The sequence below is a fragment of the Corvus hawaiiensis genome, chromosome 7, assembly GCF_020740725.1.
Source record: "Corvus hawaiiensis isolate bCorHaw1 chromosome 7, bCorHaw1.pri.cur, whole genome shotgun sequence".
Taxonomy (NCBI): domain Eukaryota; kingdom Metazoa; phylum Chordata; class Aves; order Passeriformes; family Corvidae; genus Corvus; species Corvus hawaiiensis.
Genome location: NC_063219.1, coordinates 17,261,545 through 17,280,513, shown reverse-complemented (window position 1 = coordinate 17,280,513; position 18,969 = coordinate 17,261,545). Strand labels below are relative to the sequence as shown.

The 18,969-nt window shown below is 37.2% G+C and overlaps 1 protein-coding gene across 12 annotated transcripts in view; it reads right to left on the bottom strand.

The window, feature by feature from the left end:
* TTN (titin) overlaps nucleotides 1-18,969 on the bottom strand; it is a 245,176-nt gene that overhangs the window by 85,881 nt on the left and 140,326 nt on the right. For 10 of the 12 annotated variants that reach the window (XM_048308565.1, XM_048308553.1, XM_048308560.1 and 7 more), the window contains 29 exons: nucleotides 18,873-18,926; nucleotides 18,463-18,546; nucleotides 14,650-14,700; nucleotides 13,637-14,032; nucleotides 13,166-13,441; nucleotides 12,648-12,923; nucleotides 12,356-12,495; nucleotides 11,763-11,889; nucleotides 11,413-11,676; nucleotides 11,041-11,307; nucleotides 10,645-10,908; nucleotides 9,971-10,110; nucleotides 9,719-9,845; nucleotides 9,340-9,606; nucleotides 8,974-9,240; nucleotides 8,252-8,518; nucleotides 8,026-8,165; nucleotides 6,973-7,099; nucleotides 6,079-6,221; nucleotides 4,002-4,125; nucleotides 2,889-3,155; nucleotides 2,644-2,741; nucleotides 2,335-2,503; nucleotides 1,965-2,231; nucleotides 1,518-1,784; nucleotides 1,148-1,426; nucleotides 650-1,058; nucleotides 422-546; nucleotides 60-326 (listed from right to left, as the gene is read on the bottom strand). In XM_048308565.1, coding sequence (XP_048164522.1) covers nucleotides 60-326; nucleotides 422-546; nucleotides 650-1,058; nucleotides 1,148-1,426; nucleotides 1,518-1,784; nucleotides 1,965-2,231; nucleotides 2,335-2,503; nucleotides 2,644-2,741; nucleotides 2,889-3,155; nucleotides 4,002-4,125; nucleotides 6,079-6,221; nucleotides 6,973-7,099; nucleotides 8,026-8,165; nucleotides 8,252-8,518; nucleotides 8,974-9,240; nucleotides 9,340-9,606; nucleotides 9,719-9,845; nucleotides 9,971-10,110; nucleotides 10,645-10,908; nucleotides 11,041-11,307; nucleotides 11,413-11,676; nucleotides 11,763-11,889; nucleotides 12,356-12,495; nucleotides 12,648-12,923; nucleotides 13,166-13,441; nucleotides 13,637-14,032; nucleotides 14,650-14,700; nucleotides 18,463-18,546; nucleotides 18,873-18,926 — 5,949 coding nt within the window. The remainder of the gene's footprint in view (nucleotides 1-59; nucleotides 327-421; nucleotides 547-649; nucleotides 1,059-1,147; nucleotides 1,427-1,517; nucleotides 1,785-1,964; nucleotides 2,232-2,334; nucleotides 2,504-2,643; nucleotides 2,742-2,888; nucleotides 3,156-4,001; nucleotides 4,126-6,078; nucleotides 6,222-6,972; nucleotides 7,100-8,025; nucleotides 8,166-8,251; nucleotides 8,519-8,973; nucleotides 9,241-9,339; nucleotides 9,607-9,718; nucleotides 9,846-9,970; nucleotides 10,111-10,644; nucleotides 10,909-11,040; nucleotides 11,308-11,412; nucleotides 11,677-11,762; nucleotides 11,890-12,355; nucleotides 12,496-12,647; nucleotides 12,924-13,165; nucleotides 13,442-13,636; nucleotides 14,033-14,649; nucleotides 14,701-18,462; nucleotides 18,547-18,872; nucleotides 18,927-18,969) is intronic. The other 2 variants (XM_048308555.1, XM_048308561.1) reach the window with 1 other exon arrangement.

Genomic DNA, 18,969 nt, shown 5'->3' with positions numbered 1-18,969 from the left:
TTAAACAGGAATTCACTAATCTAAGATTTTATAAAAGCAGCACAAATCAAGCAACTTACCAGCTAATTCAAGCTTAGCTCTAGCTTCCTTATCTTTGGCGATAAATCTGTATTCCCCTTGGTCACGGGGCTTTATGTCACACACCTGCAACCTGTGGACCTTCCCTTCACTCATCATCTGATGTTTGTCACCTTGGATGATAATCATGTTGTTTCTCAACCACTTGACCTCCACACCATCTTTGTTCAATTCAGCCATGAAGATGACATCTGCACCAGGAGCTTCATAAATATCTTGTGGTGGTCGAATAATCTCAACGGGGATTTCTGAAATAAATGTTAATTTATTTGGTATCATTTTTTTATTGTTTCTACTATTATTAAATAATGCAGAAATAAATCCCATTCAATTTTACACATACCTTCAACAAAAAGTCTTGCCTTAGATCTCCTGTCATCCACTCCACAGGAATATTCACACTCATCATCTAGTCTACAGTCTTTTATGATTAATCTGTGCAGATTTCCATCCTTTTCAAATTGGTATCTTTATAGGGGAGAAAAATAAGCAGTATTTTAGTTTCCAGACAAAGCAATAAAGTAAAACAAGCATGTTTAGCACATTCAGAAGCATAATAAAAGGCACATACTTTTTGCCTTCTTTGATTTCTCTTCCATTTCTGTACCATTTTACACTGACTTTCTCTTTGGAAAGCTGGCACGTAAAGACAGCATCATCAAATTCAGTGACAGTCTGGTCCTGAAGATGTTCAGTGAAGTCTGCTGGCGCTTCTGTGATGATAAGCTCTGCAACTGATTTGTCTTGTCCAGCAGTAACAGTGTATTCACCTTCATCTATAAACCCACAGTCTTTAATGATCAATGAGTGCTTGAATTTATCAATTTTGTACAAAATGCGCCTGTCAAACGTGATCTCTTCTCCATTCTTTGTCCATTTGAGAGTTGCATTAAGGCGATTGACTTTGCACCAGAATGTGACGGTTTTCTTTTCCATGGTCTCAATGTCTTCAAGGGGCTCAACAATTCTGAGATCCTCCTCTGTTATGACAAAAAGTGAACATTTTTACATCCGCATATGAAATTGAACGTAAATGATGAAACAATTTTATGTAGTGCAACTTACTTACCTAATACTTTTAAGGCAGCAGAGCTTTTAACGTGTTCACCTCTCTGGTTTGTCAGTGAGATGGTGTAGGTAGCTTGATCTTTCAACTCTGCATCTCTGATTCTGAGAGTGTAGACTACACCCTTCTGAACAATAATGTACTTTGCACTATCAAATATTGCCTCATCATTTTTGTACCATTTCTCTTTGGCACCCTCTTTATTGACTTCACAGTTGAAGATAATTTCTTGACACTCATTAACTTCTTGGTCCTTAAGAGGAGTTATAATCTTGAGTTTTTCTGAAATTGAGAAAACAGAAGAAATAGGACGTCATGTAGTATAAAGAATGCAACAAAACGTGCACCTAGACATTGTTAAAATAAAACCTACCAATCACTGCTAAGTGTGCTGTAGCTTTAGCATCACCAACCATCACAGTATACATTCCTGTATCTCCTAGAATAGAGTCTTTAACCACAAGTGTTCTCTTTTTGCCATCTGAAATGATGTCGTACTTATCACCAGGCTCCAGGACTGTGTCACCCCTCAGCCACTGTACTGTAATGGCTTCTTTGGATACTGAACAGACAAATTCAGCTTTTTCTCCTTCAAGCACCTCAAGATTTTGTGGTCTGGTAAGAAATTCTGCTGCAAGTTCTGAAAGAAAACATTTTTGTAGATACATATTTTATTATTTTATTTTATTTTATATTTTATTTTATTTCATTTTTAGTTGTGAATGGAATAAACCAAGTTGTGTATTATTACTGATTTTTTAATGGTTTAAATTTTATTCTTTTTTTCCAGGATAAAAGCCCACCAACGTAGCGCTCTTACCATGTACAGTAAGTTTCCCTGTCGTACTTGAGCTTGGGAGCTTGCAAGTGTATTTGCCAGCATCTTCAGGATGAGCATTATGTATAACAAGAATTCTCTTTCTACCATCAGCAATGTGTTCAAATCTACCACCATCAGGCACCTCTTCATCTCCTTTAAGCCAAGTAACTTCAGCATTAGGCTTTGAAACTTCACAGATCAATTTTACAGTGTCACCTTCATTTACTTCAAGGTCAGGAAGATTTTTTGTGAAAACGGCCTCTTCCTCTGCAAAAAGAATTTTGAAAGATGATGAAAGCCTGTCATTAAAAAACCCCACTCTCACATTTTTTATCGTTCACATATTGGATTCTAAAACACTATCACTTACCTATCACTGTAAGTAGGCCAGAAGTTCGAGCTGTTTTTGCTTCACAGGAATATTCAGCTTCATCATCAAAGACACATTTACTGATGACAAGAATGTGTTCTGCACCTTTAGAAATTATGTCATACTTTTTGCCTTTTCTAATTTCCACGCCATCCTTAAACCACTTCACCTGTTTCAGAACAAATTAACATGGTTATTAATATTAACATCCTCATCATAGATTTCAGTGTGTTCTTTTATAGCAATATATAATAAGGTTTTCCCCTCTAGCTGAAGGAGTTACTCAGATTAAAAAGTAGTACTACAGACCTTGACATTTGGACGAGAAATCTCACATTCAAACCGAGCAGATTGTTTTTCTTTAACCTCAAGGTCAGTCAGAGGTTTCAGGAACTCAACGCGAATAGCTGTAAGAGAATAGAAAACTTTTAGTCAAAGGAAGTCTATGCTAGATAAGTAAAAAATTGCCAATGTTGATATTACTGCCAATCATACACATTAGTACATTGCTTTTATAGCACCTAGACATTTTGTAGAAATCTTAAATTACTCACGCTCCACATTGAGAAAACATGATGTCTTAAAGTCCTTAGCATCACAGGCATATGTTTTTGCATCATCCAGTGTGCAGCCGTGGATGATGAGTTTTCTGACCCTGCCATCAGAAATTATATCATACTTCTTTGATTTGTGAATTTCTTCTCCGTTTTTGAACCATTTAACTTTTGCATTTTCCCTGGAAACTTCACATTCCAGTACTGCAGTGGCCTCCTCTTCAACAGTCTGGTCCTCAAGTGGTTTAGTAAATTCAACTGGGGGTTCTAAAAGAAACAGATACATTTCTGATAGAAAAGATCTAAATTACAGCCAGTCTTCTGCTTGTACAGAAATGTCGCATGCTGTTTACTGGTTTTCCTTGACTGAATAGTCAAAAAGGTTCTTAGATGTCCCTACTGAAGGCTTCTTAAAATATTTTTTATTTTTAATGCACACACATTTTTTGGTAATTCAGGTAATTTCCTCATTTTCAGCCTACTGTAAGATTAGACTGAATGATATTCTTGTCCATGGGTTTTTTATTTACAAAGCCTTCCAACTCAATTTCTTTAGCTGAGCCATATCCATGTGATCTCAGTGAGTCTCAAGTTATACTGTGAACTTAGAGAATATTTGGGGTTTTTTCAATTTTTCCTTGAATTACTGGATTAGTGTGTGCAGTTCTTTTACTTCTTGATACACAGCTTGCAAGCAGTACAAGTATACAGACAATGTTATGTTCCTTGACTGATGGTGCAGTTATACTCTCATAGGTTTCTGGATATGCAAAAGAACAGAAAAAGCCACTGAGAGCCACAAAGGCCAGCATTTGTGGGTCCTCTTGAGGCCAATTTAATGTTCAAGTCTGCAGCAAAGCCCTGGAAACCCTAAGAACTGCTTCATCTCCCACATCTGACACATTTCCAGTGTTTTCCCTTGTTGAGCCCTTCTTTGAAGTGTAGAGATTTTAATTAGGTGGCTTTTTTAATCAGGAAAGTTATCTACCAGTTCAGTATTGTATATATGATCCCACTCATTTGATACACAGTGTGTATTAGCATCCTGTTCCAGGATGAATCATGAATAGACCATTAATACTGATTATGGTTTAACTAAAATGACTGACTTACCTTTCACAAAAAGGTTTGCTTGAGTTCTGAAATCTTTTGCTGTCAGTGATACCTCTCCTGCATCTGTTAACTTGACATCTCTAAGAACAAGCGTGTGAACTCTCCCTTCAGCACGGGTCACAACCTTATAAAATACACAAAACCCCTTTGTGAGCATCTACAACAAGTATTCAAGAAATATTTCAAGAGATAGCGTGCTATTTATTATTTGTGGAGCTTGGTTGTCCACTTTTATGTGAAACTTTGATAATTTCCTTTTGTATATACTAGATATAGCTCAATCCTCAATGCTTTGAGGATTTTGAGGCTGACTTGAGATGATGTCTATTTTGAACAGGTGTTAACAAATAAAAAATCTAAGCAAATTTATGGGAAAAGTTGGCATTACTGCTGGTTACATATAAAGTAGAAACTTTTGCAGATATAAAGAGGTTTGGCACCCCCCATATACAGTTTTCTGGAATTGCCAATTTGACTTTCTATTATTAACATTTGGTAAAAAATTCTGGCTAAAAACTGGTTTCTGTGATGACCTGTTGCAGAAACTACTTTGCAATCACAGCAAACAAAAAAATCACTTCAATGAATAAAGGTTAGACATGTTCAGCTGAGTGCCAGCCACAGAGGTAATAAAATGGTTTGAATTGGCAACAGCTAAAATGAAACACTTGTATAATTAGATTGATTCTTGAAGACAGTTGTAAATGTGTTTCAAGAGGCTATTTTAAATGGGTAGAACGTGACGCATTAAGTAAATATATGGTCTACTCTCAATTTCATCTTGATAAAATTTCAACTGTTCAAATGACAGTTTTGATTGTATATGTAAACTGACTGTATATGAAATCTGTATTTTTTTATTAATGTAATTAAAATGATAGCTCAGACAGAAAAGACCAAAATAATGTTCCATCATGCAGAATACCGAACATACAATATTTTTCCTGCCAGGCAGTAATAACTACAAATCCACTGCACTGATCAATAGCTTTTCACATTTTTATTCTGAAACTTAGAAGTAATTACCTTAATTTATTTCATGACTCATTTGCTGAGTTTCAACTTTGTTTATCTTTCCTTAAATACTGTAATATGGTCCCTTATCACCATGATCTGTTTTGATTTCCCTATTTCTATATTCTATTTCTTTCATTAAATAGTTTTTATTTATGTAAATTTGTTAAAACTCAGAAAGATCTAGCAAAACCTGAAGAAGATATTGTATTTAAAAGATATTGTATTTAAAAGAAATAGCAATCTGTACCAAAGTATTATTAGCAGCATTACTACAGGTTCTGAAACTTTTCTAGGTCGTGCAATGCCTTGTAAATTTACTTTGTCTGAGGTTTCCAACTTTTACTTTAATTTGCACAATTTTCTTTAGGCCTAGTATGCTAAAAAGATGTCTTACAACCAGTAATATCCGTTTCCATTTCTTAATGTATTAATTTATGTTTCTTTATTTATTTCCCCTACCATTGACTTTAAACATTAAATTGACTGCATTCCAGGCTGCTCAGATCTCAGAGTTAAGAGCCAGCACTTGATGAAGGGTTAAAAATAGCTAGTGAGAAGTGCTTGACAAGCAAATCTGCCCAGAGAGTTATCTGGAGAGCCAGAACAAATGCCTGAAATGGAATTTGAATCCTCTTAATCCCCTTATATGTTGAATTGGACTGCAACTCAGCATTCACAAGGAAAAAAGGTTTTTTCTGAAAGCACCTTTCAAAATCCTCTCACTGTAACCACAGGTAACCTGAGCAAAAATTATGCAGTATCCCTGTGGCTGAGTCTCCATCAGAATCAGGTAGAAAATCACTGTTGTAATGATTGGTATTTTGGAACCTTAGTTTCCCTTTGTTTAATAAATACTAGTAGTATCCCAGAATACTGGAATTTCTGGGAAAAATAGTTGTATCTGATTTAGGGATTATTTAGCATTTGGCATACCAGCACTACAATATTGCTGTGCCTTAGTACTTCAACTGACAGAGAATAAATAAGAAATAAAGGGGAAGAGAATTGAAAGAGAAGGAGGAGGAGGAAACATGAGAAAAAGTAAATTTAGTTTCTTTACCTTATCACTGGGCTCCAGTTTCTTTCCTTTCAGGAACCATTCTACTGGGATTCCCTCGTAAGAGAGTTCGCAATCGAAGGTTGCTGATTCCCCAGCTGTCACTGTTACATCCTTGAGGGGTCTCAGCAAGCCAATTACTCGAGCTTGGTAAGGAGAAGACATAATTTTTAGATTAGTCACTTCTACCCAAGAGAGAGCTTCTGCCCTTACGTACTAATCTCCATGGTGGCTTCCCTCAAGAGAGCCAGACATTGCAATGCTGCTCTTTAAATTCCCTAAATAGAAGAGGCCAGCCTGGGTTCTTAGGGGAGGGCTGGTCACCTACAGTTTCCTATTTGCAGAGCGTGTTTCTTTAAATTAAACAAGGTCAGCAGGAAAGTTGCTGTGCATCTGTCTCCTTGCCAAGCCTTGAATGCCTGTTGCTAGATAAGGTATGTGTTTCCAAAATAGCGAGGGCTAGGATTGGAGTGGGAAACAAGTGGTCTTCAACTGTGTAGTCTGTCCCTGTCCATCAAGCCCTTAACCCTACCCCCAGATATCACTGTTATCCTATCCTCTCCAGTTAATATGATACTTTGATGCAGCAAAGCCTTTGCTTGCAATATTTGATTTCATAACAGAGTATGTTGCCAGACCATGGAGCAGCCTTCAAGGCCATTTCCTTAGTTTTACTTCTCCTATATGAATAAATTTTATATAAGGTTAAAAATCACATAGGACAATCCTTAACAAAAAAAATTAAGATGACCTGAGTAACTAATCCCTGAGTTGCTGTTCTGGAAAGGATTGCTGTGGGTTCAATACAGTATAGAGATTTTCCACGCTTTCCAAAGAGGCAGTGAGCACCATGTTTTCACTTAATTAATCAATTAATTCAGTTTAAAAGACACTTACGTTTCACTCGAAGGTGAGCACCAGACTTGGCATTTGCTGCTTGGAAATCTACTCCACCAGCTTGATCTAAGCGTACATTGTACAGTGTAAGGAAGTGCTTTTTTCCTTCCTCCTTGATTTCACATTCCTGCAAAAACAGAATTGAATAAATTTTGTACTACTCACTGAAAGAGCCCCTACTTCACCTCATACCATGCATCTGGTTTCTTCTACCCCATTACCAACTCTTAGGCCCACATGAAATATACCTTATAAACATTCATTCACAGGCCTTTCCTTTCCAACCCTCTTCTTAATACAGCCCATTTCCTCTAGGAAGAAAGGGCAAGACTCAACACATTTGTGTGCTGACTAAGTAGCCAATATATTAATATATATGTAGACCAGTCAGAGGCCTAGTTCCCCCAAGGGAACTAAAACTTGCTAAGCTTGTGCTGGGACCTTTCCTCAAGAAGACCTTTCCTTATTTTATCCAGACACTGATTTTCACGGAACTTCTGATTTTTGGGTATTATTCACATTTGTACCATTGCATAGAAGCCAAATTTTTGCCAGTTGTGATTGTATTGTTTCTTTATTTTCCAGATCCTTCCAGCAAGGAATTAAGAATATTTGATTAAGCCCTATACCATTTTACACTAATTTTAACTGTCACAGAAATGAAAAAGAGTTTGGAAATCTGATCCACATCTAAACCAAGTATAAGTCAAAACCCACAGGCAAAAGCATGCAATCCAAAGTTTGCATTTTCAAATGCCATTATGTTTTAGTAAAGTACACAAGGTCTTTGCACTTTGGATACATGATTGTTAGGTATTGTTAGCAATGCAGAATGTATTATGTAAAATAATTTGTTATTTAGCTATTTTGAATTACATTTTTACTACATTAAAAAAGTTATTAATTAAAAAACCGACTATTTCTAACATAGTGACTCTTACTGAAAGCAAAGAGAGATCACATTTAGTTTCTGCAGTCACCCTCTCCCTCATACCCCACCTCCCTGCAACGTGCTAAGACACACATAAAAAATATACTGAAATATTTGCTTACGGCTGATTCAGTCAGGGGTTCTCCTTTTAGCTTCCAATTGCCATGGACACCTTCCTCAGAGATTTCAATGTCAAAATGGGCAGTCTCTGTCTCAATCACCTCCACACTGTATAGTGGCCGTACAATCTCAATATCCCGGTCTGGAGAAGAAAAACGTGATTGATTCCCTCTGTCTCTAGCAGATCCCAAAAGATCTCTACAGAGCAGCCCATTAGAATAACCATACCTTCAATATCAAGTTTGGCAGAGGTTTGATCAGTACCACAGTCACAAGTGTACTGTCCAATGTCTTTCTTCAAAGCTTTCTTGAGAATAAGGATTCTCTTTTTACCATCAGCCTTAATAACAACATTCTTTGATGCAGTAATTGGATTGCCGTCCTTCATCCATTTCACTGGGGCATCTGCTTTGCTGATTTCACATTGTAAGATTACTTCATCTTTCTCTACAGCAGTGTAATCCTGCAGCTTCCCAGTGAAGTAAGGGTCTCCCTCTGCAAGCAAAAGTTAAGACATATTTCAGACTGAAGTTTTAGTCTTGCAGAAAGAACAACTAGTTTCTGCCATAAAATATATTTCCTGTTTATGTCCTGCAAGAAGGATTAAATATAGTCCTTTTTCACAGTTCTGTTACAAAAAAGAAAGCAATGAACACCTAAGAAACAATTCAGGGCATTACTTACAACATTCTTTTGATGCTCGAGGAGTTTCAGAGCCCTGTTTTAAGTATGTAATAGCTAACTTTGCAACTTTGCATAAAATTTTAAAGTTACTGTGTATTCATCCTTTGTGAATAGGTAAATGGACACCCAAGGAAGAAAACCAAATTGTCAGATTTTCAAAATCATAATTTACATTTAGGCTGACCACAAGATTTTCTGATTGCTAATTTTATCAATAAAACTCTTCTAATAATATTCACCAGGTAAATTCTTTTGGGTATTCTTACCAAGAACAGTGAGTTTAGCTTCTGAGAATTTTCCCATAGCTTCTACTTTAATCTGAGAAGTATCATCAATAGTAAGATCTTTGATTGTGAGCGTATGGAATTTGCCATCGTCTGTCATTGAAACCACTTTGCTGGTATGTAATCGTTGGTCATTCTTGAACCAGGCCACAGAGATGTTTTCATGGGAGAGTTCCACAGTGAACTCTGCAGTTTCTCTCTCCTTCTTTGTTACATCCTTGAGAGGAGTAAGGAATTTCAGGCGGATACCTATACCAACATAACATGTCATTAACAATAATGTTATCAATATAAACTATATAAGTACTATGATGCAAAACTTTCCGAGAAAGAAGAAGTCTAACAAACCTTCAATAATTAGCTTGGCACTTGTTCGTTTATCCTCAGCTTCAAATGTGTATTTTACTTCATCCTCAAAGGCAACAGATTTAATAATCAGAGCATGCTTTGTTCCGTCTGAAATAATTTCAATTCTTTCATCAGGAGTGATCTCTTCTGTTCCTTTCAACCAGCGGAAAGTCTTGGGTTCTCTGGATACCTCACATTCAAACTTAGCTTCATCCTTCTCAAAGACCTTCACATCACTTAGTGGAGTGATAAAGATAAGAGGCAGTTCTGAAATCAAAGAAGAGCTCATTCAGTTCCTTTCATACAGTGCTTTCTGACACTAGATTTGTTCTCATGCCTTGAAATACACATGGAAATGTTGGCCAAGTGCAGACTGTACCTTTCACTTTCAGATTAGCAGCACTTTTAGCATTGGCAGCTTGGAAAGACACTTCTCCAGTCATATCAAGTTTGCAGTTATGAAGGACAAGAATATGCTTCTTCCCATCTTCAATGATTTCACAGTCCTGGTGATAAAGAAACACACATCCCACCCCAAATATGAATATTCTAAGAAGCCACTGAGAAAACACTATTATTAAACATATTTTTCTACCTAAATTATGGTCTAAAAATAAAGAAGAAACCTTACAGGTGAAGGTGTTAGGGTTTCTCCCTTTAGCTTCCATACAGGATGGACATCAGGCTCAGAAATTTCAATTTCAAAGCGTGCTGTTTCACCAACAAATACTTCCACTCCATACAGTGGGCGCTCCACTTTAACTAAGCGAGCTAAAAAAAAAAAAAATCACAAGTTCACATCTGTTTACTCACAAATTGTATAACATAGAAATGTGTACTGGAAGGGATCTCAGCTCTCTCCCTATTCCTTCTTTTGGGCATTCAAATGCTATGACCAGTAACTGCTTATCTAACCTCTTCCTAAAAAGACGCAAGGTGGCAGTCTACAAGCTCCTTCTATAATATATCTGAAAATCTAGTTATTTGTGGTAAGAATATTTTTCCTAATAATTAACCCAGATATCTGTTACAGTGAACTAAACTGGTATTTTTTTCCTGACTGTAAACGGGCAGAGAGACTAACTGATCATCACTGTTTTTGTTACAGCTATTTATATACCGTCAAATACATTGTCTCTTGTAACCACTTTTAACAACTTTAAATCCAGATATTTCAGCCATTCATCACAACAGTATGCTTTCTACAGGGGCATTTCTGGTTTTGCTCTCTAGAGAGCATCTATCTGTCTACACTGGTTTACAAAGGTTTCAGTACTTTCCCTTAGCAAAGATTTGATAACTTACACTCAACGCTGATATTGGCACTTGTCTTATCAGTTCCACAGTCACACTCATAAACACCCTTATCACTCTCTGCAGCCTTCTTGATCTTCAGAATACGGCGCAAACCATCTGTTTTTATGGAAATTCTGTTGGAAGCTACTAGTTCTTCACCATCTTTGTACCATTTTACTGGCACATCTTTGCTAAGTTCACACTCCAGAGTAATATCATCTTTCTCTACAGCACTGTAGTCTTGTAATTTCACAGTGAAATATGGATCGGCCTCTATAAAAGGCATAGTGGATAAGATAAATTAGTTACATAAATTTACTGAAATGTCAATATTTTTTCACTTTCTACTAATAAAAATGGTTAATAATTATTCTATAGCACATTTTAAATTATTTATGTAATTACCTAAGACTTTTAGGTTGGCTTGTGTGTTCAAGTCCTTGACTACGGCCTTTATTTCTGAGATATCATCAAGTGTTACTTCTCTTATTTCTAGTTTATGAACTTTGCCCTCTGAAGTAATTAAAACTGTTCTGCTTGTGTGAAGTCTCTTGTCATTTTTGTACCATTTCACAGGCATGTCTTCATGAGAAAGCTCAAACTGAAACTGAGCTGTTTCCCCTTCTTTTACTGTTTGATCCTGTAGAGGTGATATGAACTTCAGCCTCACACCTGTAATGTAGACACATAAATAGAATCAGAAAAAAAGGCTAAGGCAGTTCTAAAGGACATATTCTTCACCCTTTTTTTATTTTTTGTTCATGAGAATATACTTGCCTTCCACAAACAGTCTTGCTGTGCTCTTCTTGCCATCAACTTCAGCAGTGTATTCTCCCTCATCATCAAACTGTGAATCATTGATGACAAGAATGTGCTTCTTTCCATCTGCAATGATGTCAAATTTTTCTCCAATCTTGAGTATATCAGTGCCCTTAGACCATATAACATTGGCCTCTCTGGTAAGGACACATTCAAACCTTGCTTGGCGCTTCTCGGGAACAGTGACATCTTTTAGAGGCACAGCAAAGTCCAATTCTATTTCTGGAAGCAGAACATAACACATCATTTGTAATATGCTCCATGTGAAGTCTGTCTAAGCTAGTGTCACACTCCATGGGGCATTGTACCTTTTACTGTCAGGATAGCTGTAGTGACGGCATTAAAGGCCTGGTAAAGGACTTCGCCAGCTTGCTCTAATTTGACTTTGTGTAAGGTTAGGAAGCGTTTTCCTCCTTCAGCTTTGATTTCACATGTCTGGAGAGATGACAGACTTTGTTAAATACAAGTACCAGTGTAATGACAATGCCTTACTGCTAGGTGTTTTTAATAAAGGGATTTTCATAAATATTGTGTATGCAGTAAAGAGTCAGGTAGGAAGAATGAAATTGCTTTTCAAGGAAAGTTAAAACTTTCACTCAATGATTAAGAAATGGAATACATTTCTTCAGCATTCTACACTTCTTTAGAATGTCAGAATCATTCCCACAATCTATGTAGGATATTTCTATTGTTGCTTGAATTGTGTGCTCTAATACCTTAAAAAAAGGAAGGCCTTCAAAACTTAGTTTTATAAGATATAATCCTTACTTAGAGAATCAGTATTTTTTAGTCATATATTCTGGAGTGAGTAGCAATGACAGGTCTTACCATAAAGATTCAAGGAACCTGTTCACAGTATTTAACTTAAATAAATTTTGTAACAAAATTCAAGAATGCTTACAGGTGAAGGTCTCAGGACTTCTCCTTTCAGCTTCCATTCACCAGGAATATCATCTTCAGATATTTCTGTATCAAAGTTTGCTGTCTCTTTCTCATAAACTGTAACATCCTCTAATGGCTTCAGAAGTTCAACTTCACGATCTAGAATGCACAAATGAACACTTGTATGATTAGGTCAAGTTTTGATAGAGCTTTATAATAATTAAGGTTACCTTTTCTGTTTGTTTATTTAGACGTTTTTTAACATTGGCCTACAAGCTGATTAAGTATAATCCAAATAAAAGCTTCCTTACCACCAAGGGTCAGCTTAGCTGGGTATCTGCGACCTTCAATTTCCACTGCATATTCTCCAATATCAGCAGGACCAGCATTCTTGATTTTCAGGAAAATTTTATTTCCTTCTTTCAAGATTTCTGTCTTGTCAGTGGGCTCAGCAGGAATTTCCTCATCTCCTTTAAACCATTTAATGTTTGGTGTATCCTTGACAATGTCACAGCTGAAAGTAGCTGTTCCTTTTGGTTTAACATGCTGGTCTCTTATGGGTTTTACTAACCAGTCCCTTATAACTTCTGCATGACAAAAAGTTACACAAGAAAACAGTTTAGCAGACTTTTATTACAAATAGACATGTCAAAAAAAAAAAAAAAAAAGAAGAAATAGAATTAAGAGATTTTGTATTACAGCAAGTTTTAATAGCTGTAAAAATCTTATCTGTCCACTTACATTGTAAGACTATGAGAAAAGGATTTCGTAATTTTAAAACAGCCCAAATATCCTACAGAGAAAAAAGAACATGGTTTTGGTTGCTTACCTACTACCCTAACACAAGATGAGCATGATAGTTCAGAGTCTTCCACAGTAACAGTGTAAGTGCCAGCATCAAAATCATCTGAATCTGCGACCGTGAGGGAATGTGACAAACCAATAACACCCAGAGCAAATTTCCCAGGCTTGGCTTGAATGATTTTACCATCCTTTCTCCAGACCACATTTCTTTCTTTGTTAAGCTCACATGTTAAGTACAGTGGCTGGGTTTTAACGACAGTCACTTCTTCTTCAAGCGTTTTCACAAACCGCACTGGGAGTTCTGTGGGAAACAAATTATTCTGATTTGTCTCCTTTATATATCGAACATGTGATGCAGAAATACTGCATATAATATGTGCAGTGATCGAGGGAAACAAAAGAATGTGTCTACCAACTACTGTAAAATTACAAAGCACCAGTTCTAGTTTGAGGAGTAGCTAGCCTAAATTATTGATAAATCTGAAACAGGGAATACCTTCAACAATAAGTTTGGCTGTAGAGGTCTTCTCTTTGTTCCCCAGTCGTAATACACAAGTATATTCACCAGCATCGGACAGCTGGACATCAATAATATGCAGCTTCCTATCTTTGCCATCAGCAATAAACTTGTGTTTTGGGCTCTCTCGGATGTTACTTCCATCTTTCATCCAGCTGGTAATTGCAGTGGATGGTGAAATAAGGACTTCAAAGATTGCAGAAGACCCAACAGACTCAGCTTCTTTTAGCACTATATCTTTCATCTCCTTGACAAACTTCAGTGGCACAGCCTTGAGTTGGTAAGTAAATGGAGGCTCTTCAGGAGGTTTTTCACCACCGCTGCCTGGCCTGAGTTTCCTTCTTTCTGCATCTGCTGGTGAAGGTGTCTTCTTGGCTGTAATTCAGATCCAGAAATGAATAAACTAATCCTGATTAATTGCTTTTGATTGTAGGCTATACTGATTTTGGTTGGGGTAGATTTAATAGTCTTCTAAGTAGCTAGTATGGGACTATGTTTTGGGTTAGTGTTGAAAGCAGTCCCGAAAATACAGAGATGTTTTTGTGATTGCTGAGAGGCACTTGCAGAGTCAAGGCCTTTTCTGCTTCTCATACTGCCCCACCCCTGAGTAGGCTGGGAGTGCACAAGAAACTGGAAGGAGATACAGCGAGGAAAGCTCATCCCAACTGACCAAAGTGATATCCTATACCATATGGTGTCATGCTCAGTATATAAAGCAGGGGAAGAGGGAAGTGGGGGGCATTCAGAATTAAGACATTTGCCCTTCAAGGGACGGAGTCTTGCTGGCCTGCATGTGGGTGAACACGTCCCTGCTCATGGGAATGAATTCCTATTTTGCTTTGTTTATGTGCTCTGCTTTTGCTCAACCCATGAGTTTTCTCACTTTTAACTCTCTTACTCTTTCCCCCCTCCCACCATAGGGGAGTGAACGACTTGCTGTGTGGGGCCTGATTGCCAGCTGAAGTTAAACCATGACAAGGTATTGCTCGTACCTTTGACTGGACTGATACCCTTTGGAGTTTCTTCTTTTGGTGGCTTGGCCTCTGAAGCAGAACAGCAAGATTATTAGGAATGCAGTTAAATAAACATACTTACTAAAACTAAGACAAGCATTTATTTTACATATCAAATTTTTCCTTCCTTTAGTTACCTACATGTAAAAGGGGAGGAAAGGATATAAACATACGTTTATAGAACTTATACTGTCTATATCTCAATGGAATATCTTGAAGCGTGGGAAAGACAAATTCACCAGTAGGGACTAACAGGCAGCTTAGAAGGTCCTATTTCCTTAATGTGTTGTCCTGCCCATTAATTTGTAGAATTCTGACATTCCTTGACACTTGATTTGATTAGGCCCTTGATCAATACCCACCTGTCAGCTGAAATAGTTTAAGTACCTATTAAAAGTATATGAGGTTGTTTTTTTTTAAAAAAAGCACACCCTTTTACTAATGAAGGCCACAAAAATATAAGTTGTGTAAATCAAATACATGTTTTGGGACAATCTGGTACTTTTACGAGTGAGGGATGTTCTATTAGTAACCTAATTTGTGATGAATCATCACAGACTTTTGAAAGTATTATCCATACTATGCTGCTTCTCGTTATCTCTTTGTGAAAGGAAATATAAAAGATACTTTTAATGGGAGAATGATATGAATGAAATGCAGTGGATGGAAAAATGAACACTGGAAAAAATGTATGAGTTTTCCTGAGAAGACAATGGCACACAGAATGATTTATGAAGTCTTAGAAAAGTGTAAGGGTAAGACAATGAACAGTGATCACAGAGATGTATGTACAGACAGGTAAGACAGAGACGTCAAGAGTGGCTGAATGCCAATAAAGCCAGCTGACAGACTTGATGGAATTGCGAATGGTGTAGCTAAAACACAATGGCAGGTGGTACTCTCCTGAAGCAAATGGTACAAGCACTTCGTGGAAGAATTTGGCATCAGTCTTCCTCACCTCGCTTTGCATGAGACTTTGCTGGAACATCCAGAACTTCACACGATTCTCCAGATGCATCCAAATTCTTATTCTTGCTTGAAAGTCTAGTGGCCTGCTCAGTCAGGTGAGCAGGCTCTGATTTCTGGTATTCTTTCTCTCCTTCTGCTTTCTTAGAAGTTATTATCTTACCTACGCTTGAGGAGTAATTATCTTCTCCATTTGCAAGGATCCCTTTGCTTGATGATGATTTGTCAGGAAGCTTTCCCTCCCCTTTTTTCATGGTACCAGATGTGCTTTTTCTAATGCCATGTTCAGGTGATGTTTTTTCATCTGATATGCATTCTGTAGATTGCTTTTCTTCAATTCTGTCTTTTCTGCTTTTATGAGCTAGTGTTTCTTTATGTTCATCCTGAATGGTATGAACTTCTTGAAATTGTTTTTCATCTTGACTTCGTGGTGGCTGAATAGTAGCTTTCTTTACTGACTCAGATATGACTCCTTTTTCATGTATGGAAACTTTACTTTCCATTCCTTCTGTCATCACTGTACCCAATTGTTTTTCCACAGGCAGAATTTTAGAGGCATTTGACTGTCTGATTTTGCTGAAGATAGTTTTTTCTTCCTTCTCTGGTATAACCTTCTTGACTGTTTTTTTATCACTTAGGAGTGCTTTCTCAGTCAATGATTGTCCTAAACCCTCCTCATAGTGAACTTCTTTCTCTGTAGAGTATTTTTCTCTTGCTTTTGTTTCTACTACTTCTGACTTAAGAGACGTTTTAAAGATTGTGTGAGGTTTTTCTCTGGGAACCTCCTCATCCTCAATGGGGTATTCTAGGTCAACATCTCTTCTCAATCCTGGCTCAGCCTCCTCACACAGGTCTAAGGAATGTACTTCTGCTGATGTTAAATCCAGATTCTTATCTTTCTCATCATCTTGAATATCTTCCACTTTCTTTGCTTCTTTGTTAAGAATCTCATCTATAGGAACTTCAGCTACTGTACTACCAGATTGCTTCATCCTCTGAATTTTACTTTGTATGCCATGCTCCTTCATGGATTTTCCAAGAGAAACGTCAGATTTCTCTGGAGTAAAATCTCCTCTCTCATTTACATTTCTAAGCTGAGGAGTTTCTACTATGCCTGCCTCTGTGATATCCTGTAGAAGTGAACTTTTATCCTTAATGTGAAATTTTTCAGGTTGCAAACTTATTTTTGATTTTTTTTCTTTTCCTAGAAGTCCTTTCTGGTCCTTGGTCTGATACGGCTTTCTGGGTTTAGGTACACAAGTTGATTCAATTTCTTCTTCTTTCACATGGCCAGGAATCTTTCCTTCATGAAGAACACTAAACTTTTCAGAGATTTTCTCTATGGCATCTTCCCTATGAACAAGCAATTTAATTTCATCCTCCTTTTCTTCTCCAGAATCCCTTTCGGCATGTTCAGATGTTATAGAAGTCAGTTTCTCTTCCTCATCCAGTAGTGGTAGTTCATCCTTCGTGTAAGTAATGTGATCCATTTCAATTTCTAATTTCTCACCTGTAAGGGTAGTCTTTCTTGAAACAACAGGTGTCATTTCTGGTTCCTCTTCTTCAGAAACCAGGATGAAATATTTAAGAGATACTTTCTCCTGTTCATGCCTCTCTGAATTCAGTATTCCATCACCTGTTTCCAGTGACATTTTATACTCAAGTGGCTCTATGGCCGGAACTGTCTCCTTAGGACTTACTTTCTCTTTTACATGCAAGCTTTTCTCAAACAAAATCTTCTTTAACACAATTGACTCAGGCTTTTCTTCTTCCACTGAGGGCATTTTATCTCTATGCTTTAGTACAGGTGGTTCATCAGGCTTTTCTGCAGCTACAAAGGTTTCATAGGTAATTTAGAGAGTTAAAACCCATAAGAATAAGAATCGGGAACAACATATTTTAAGACAAATTTTCCAGCTATACCTGAAATAAAATGAACATAGAACACTTTTTCTCTACACAACAGAAAACTTACAACATAATCACAAAAGAAAGGTAAGAATGGCACACATGAACAGAAAACCCAAGTAAACCACTATTAGTATTGTCTCGTTAGATCACCAATTTAAATCCAGTGCAGCTTAAAAGTAGCAGAAAATGACAGCTGTCTGGTAAGTGACATAAAATAGGTTAATTTTGCCACTTCAGGCTACATCACCAGATCAATGGCCATGAGACATTCATGATTTGGCTTCTCAAATGCCCAAGATCTGAGCTCTACTGTAACATGAGGTCCTTTGAATGGTGGGTGAGCGGAATGTACATCAGCTCTGCTGGTGGACCACAGGCTCAGAGTGTTTCAGAGGAACAGCTCTTTTTTTTTTCCCACAGCAGGCTTTATTCCATGGTCCTAAGCATAGCAGATGAAAGTAGCAATACTCTAGTTCTTCAACACCACTGCCACTTTTCCTCAGGGCTTCAATGACATGTCAAAAGCAGGAAACCAAACAACACAACAATTGCTCACAAACGTGTAACTTCTCTTTTTCTACACAGAAAATCCAAGATGTGATTCACAAAACATACATCAGGACATAAGGAACACCGAGAAAACAACAGAATACACAAATTTCATACTAGGACAACAAATAAAGACACACGTTACCATCCAGACAAAAGAGCACAGACTGGTCTCCATAGTGTATCAGAGATGTTTTTGTTTTAAATTAGGTGACAGTACCTAGAATAACAAGATCCTTGAACAGGACCTCAAATCTTCCTGTAATGAATGAGTTATTGTACAGCTCTTCACTCTTTTTATACTGAAAGTATTTAGGCATGTCAGAGAGAAAAACCCTATCAATAGCATAGAATACACATAAATACCTGCTTTCTTTCCAACAACTGGAGCTGCCACTGGAGCAGTAACAGCAGGTGCAGGTTCTGCAGCTGGTTTTGGAGATTTTAGAGCTGTATGGGAAAAAAAGAGTTTTAATACATTACTTTCAGTATGATGTTCTTTAAAACATTTTGTAGATGGTATGGAAGTTCTAGTCTTATTAATTCTAAAGGCCTTTATGTGGATACTTTTGAGATTCAGCTGGACAGGATGCTGAGTCATCTTGTCTAGACTGTGGTTTTGCCAAGAAAGGCTGGACCAGATTACCCTTGAAGTCACCTTTCAACCTGGTATTGTACAATTCTGTGAATGTCCTTTTAGTGAGAAATCCCTGAATGAAAAACAACTAGACACAAAAGAAAGGCTTGACCAGTATTCACAACTAAAGAATTCTTACCTACTGCAGGTTTAGGTTCAGGCCCAGGAACTGGGACAGATGCTTGCTTAGTTTCTGCCATTTCAAACACAGAAATTACAAGTAGGTTAGTTTACAT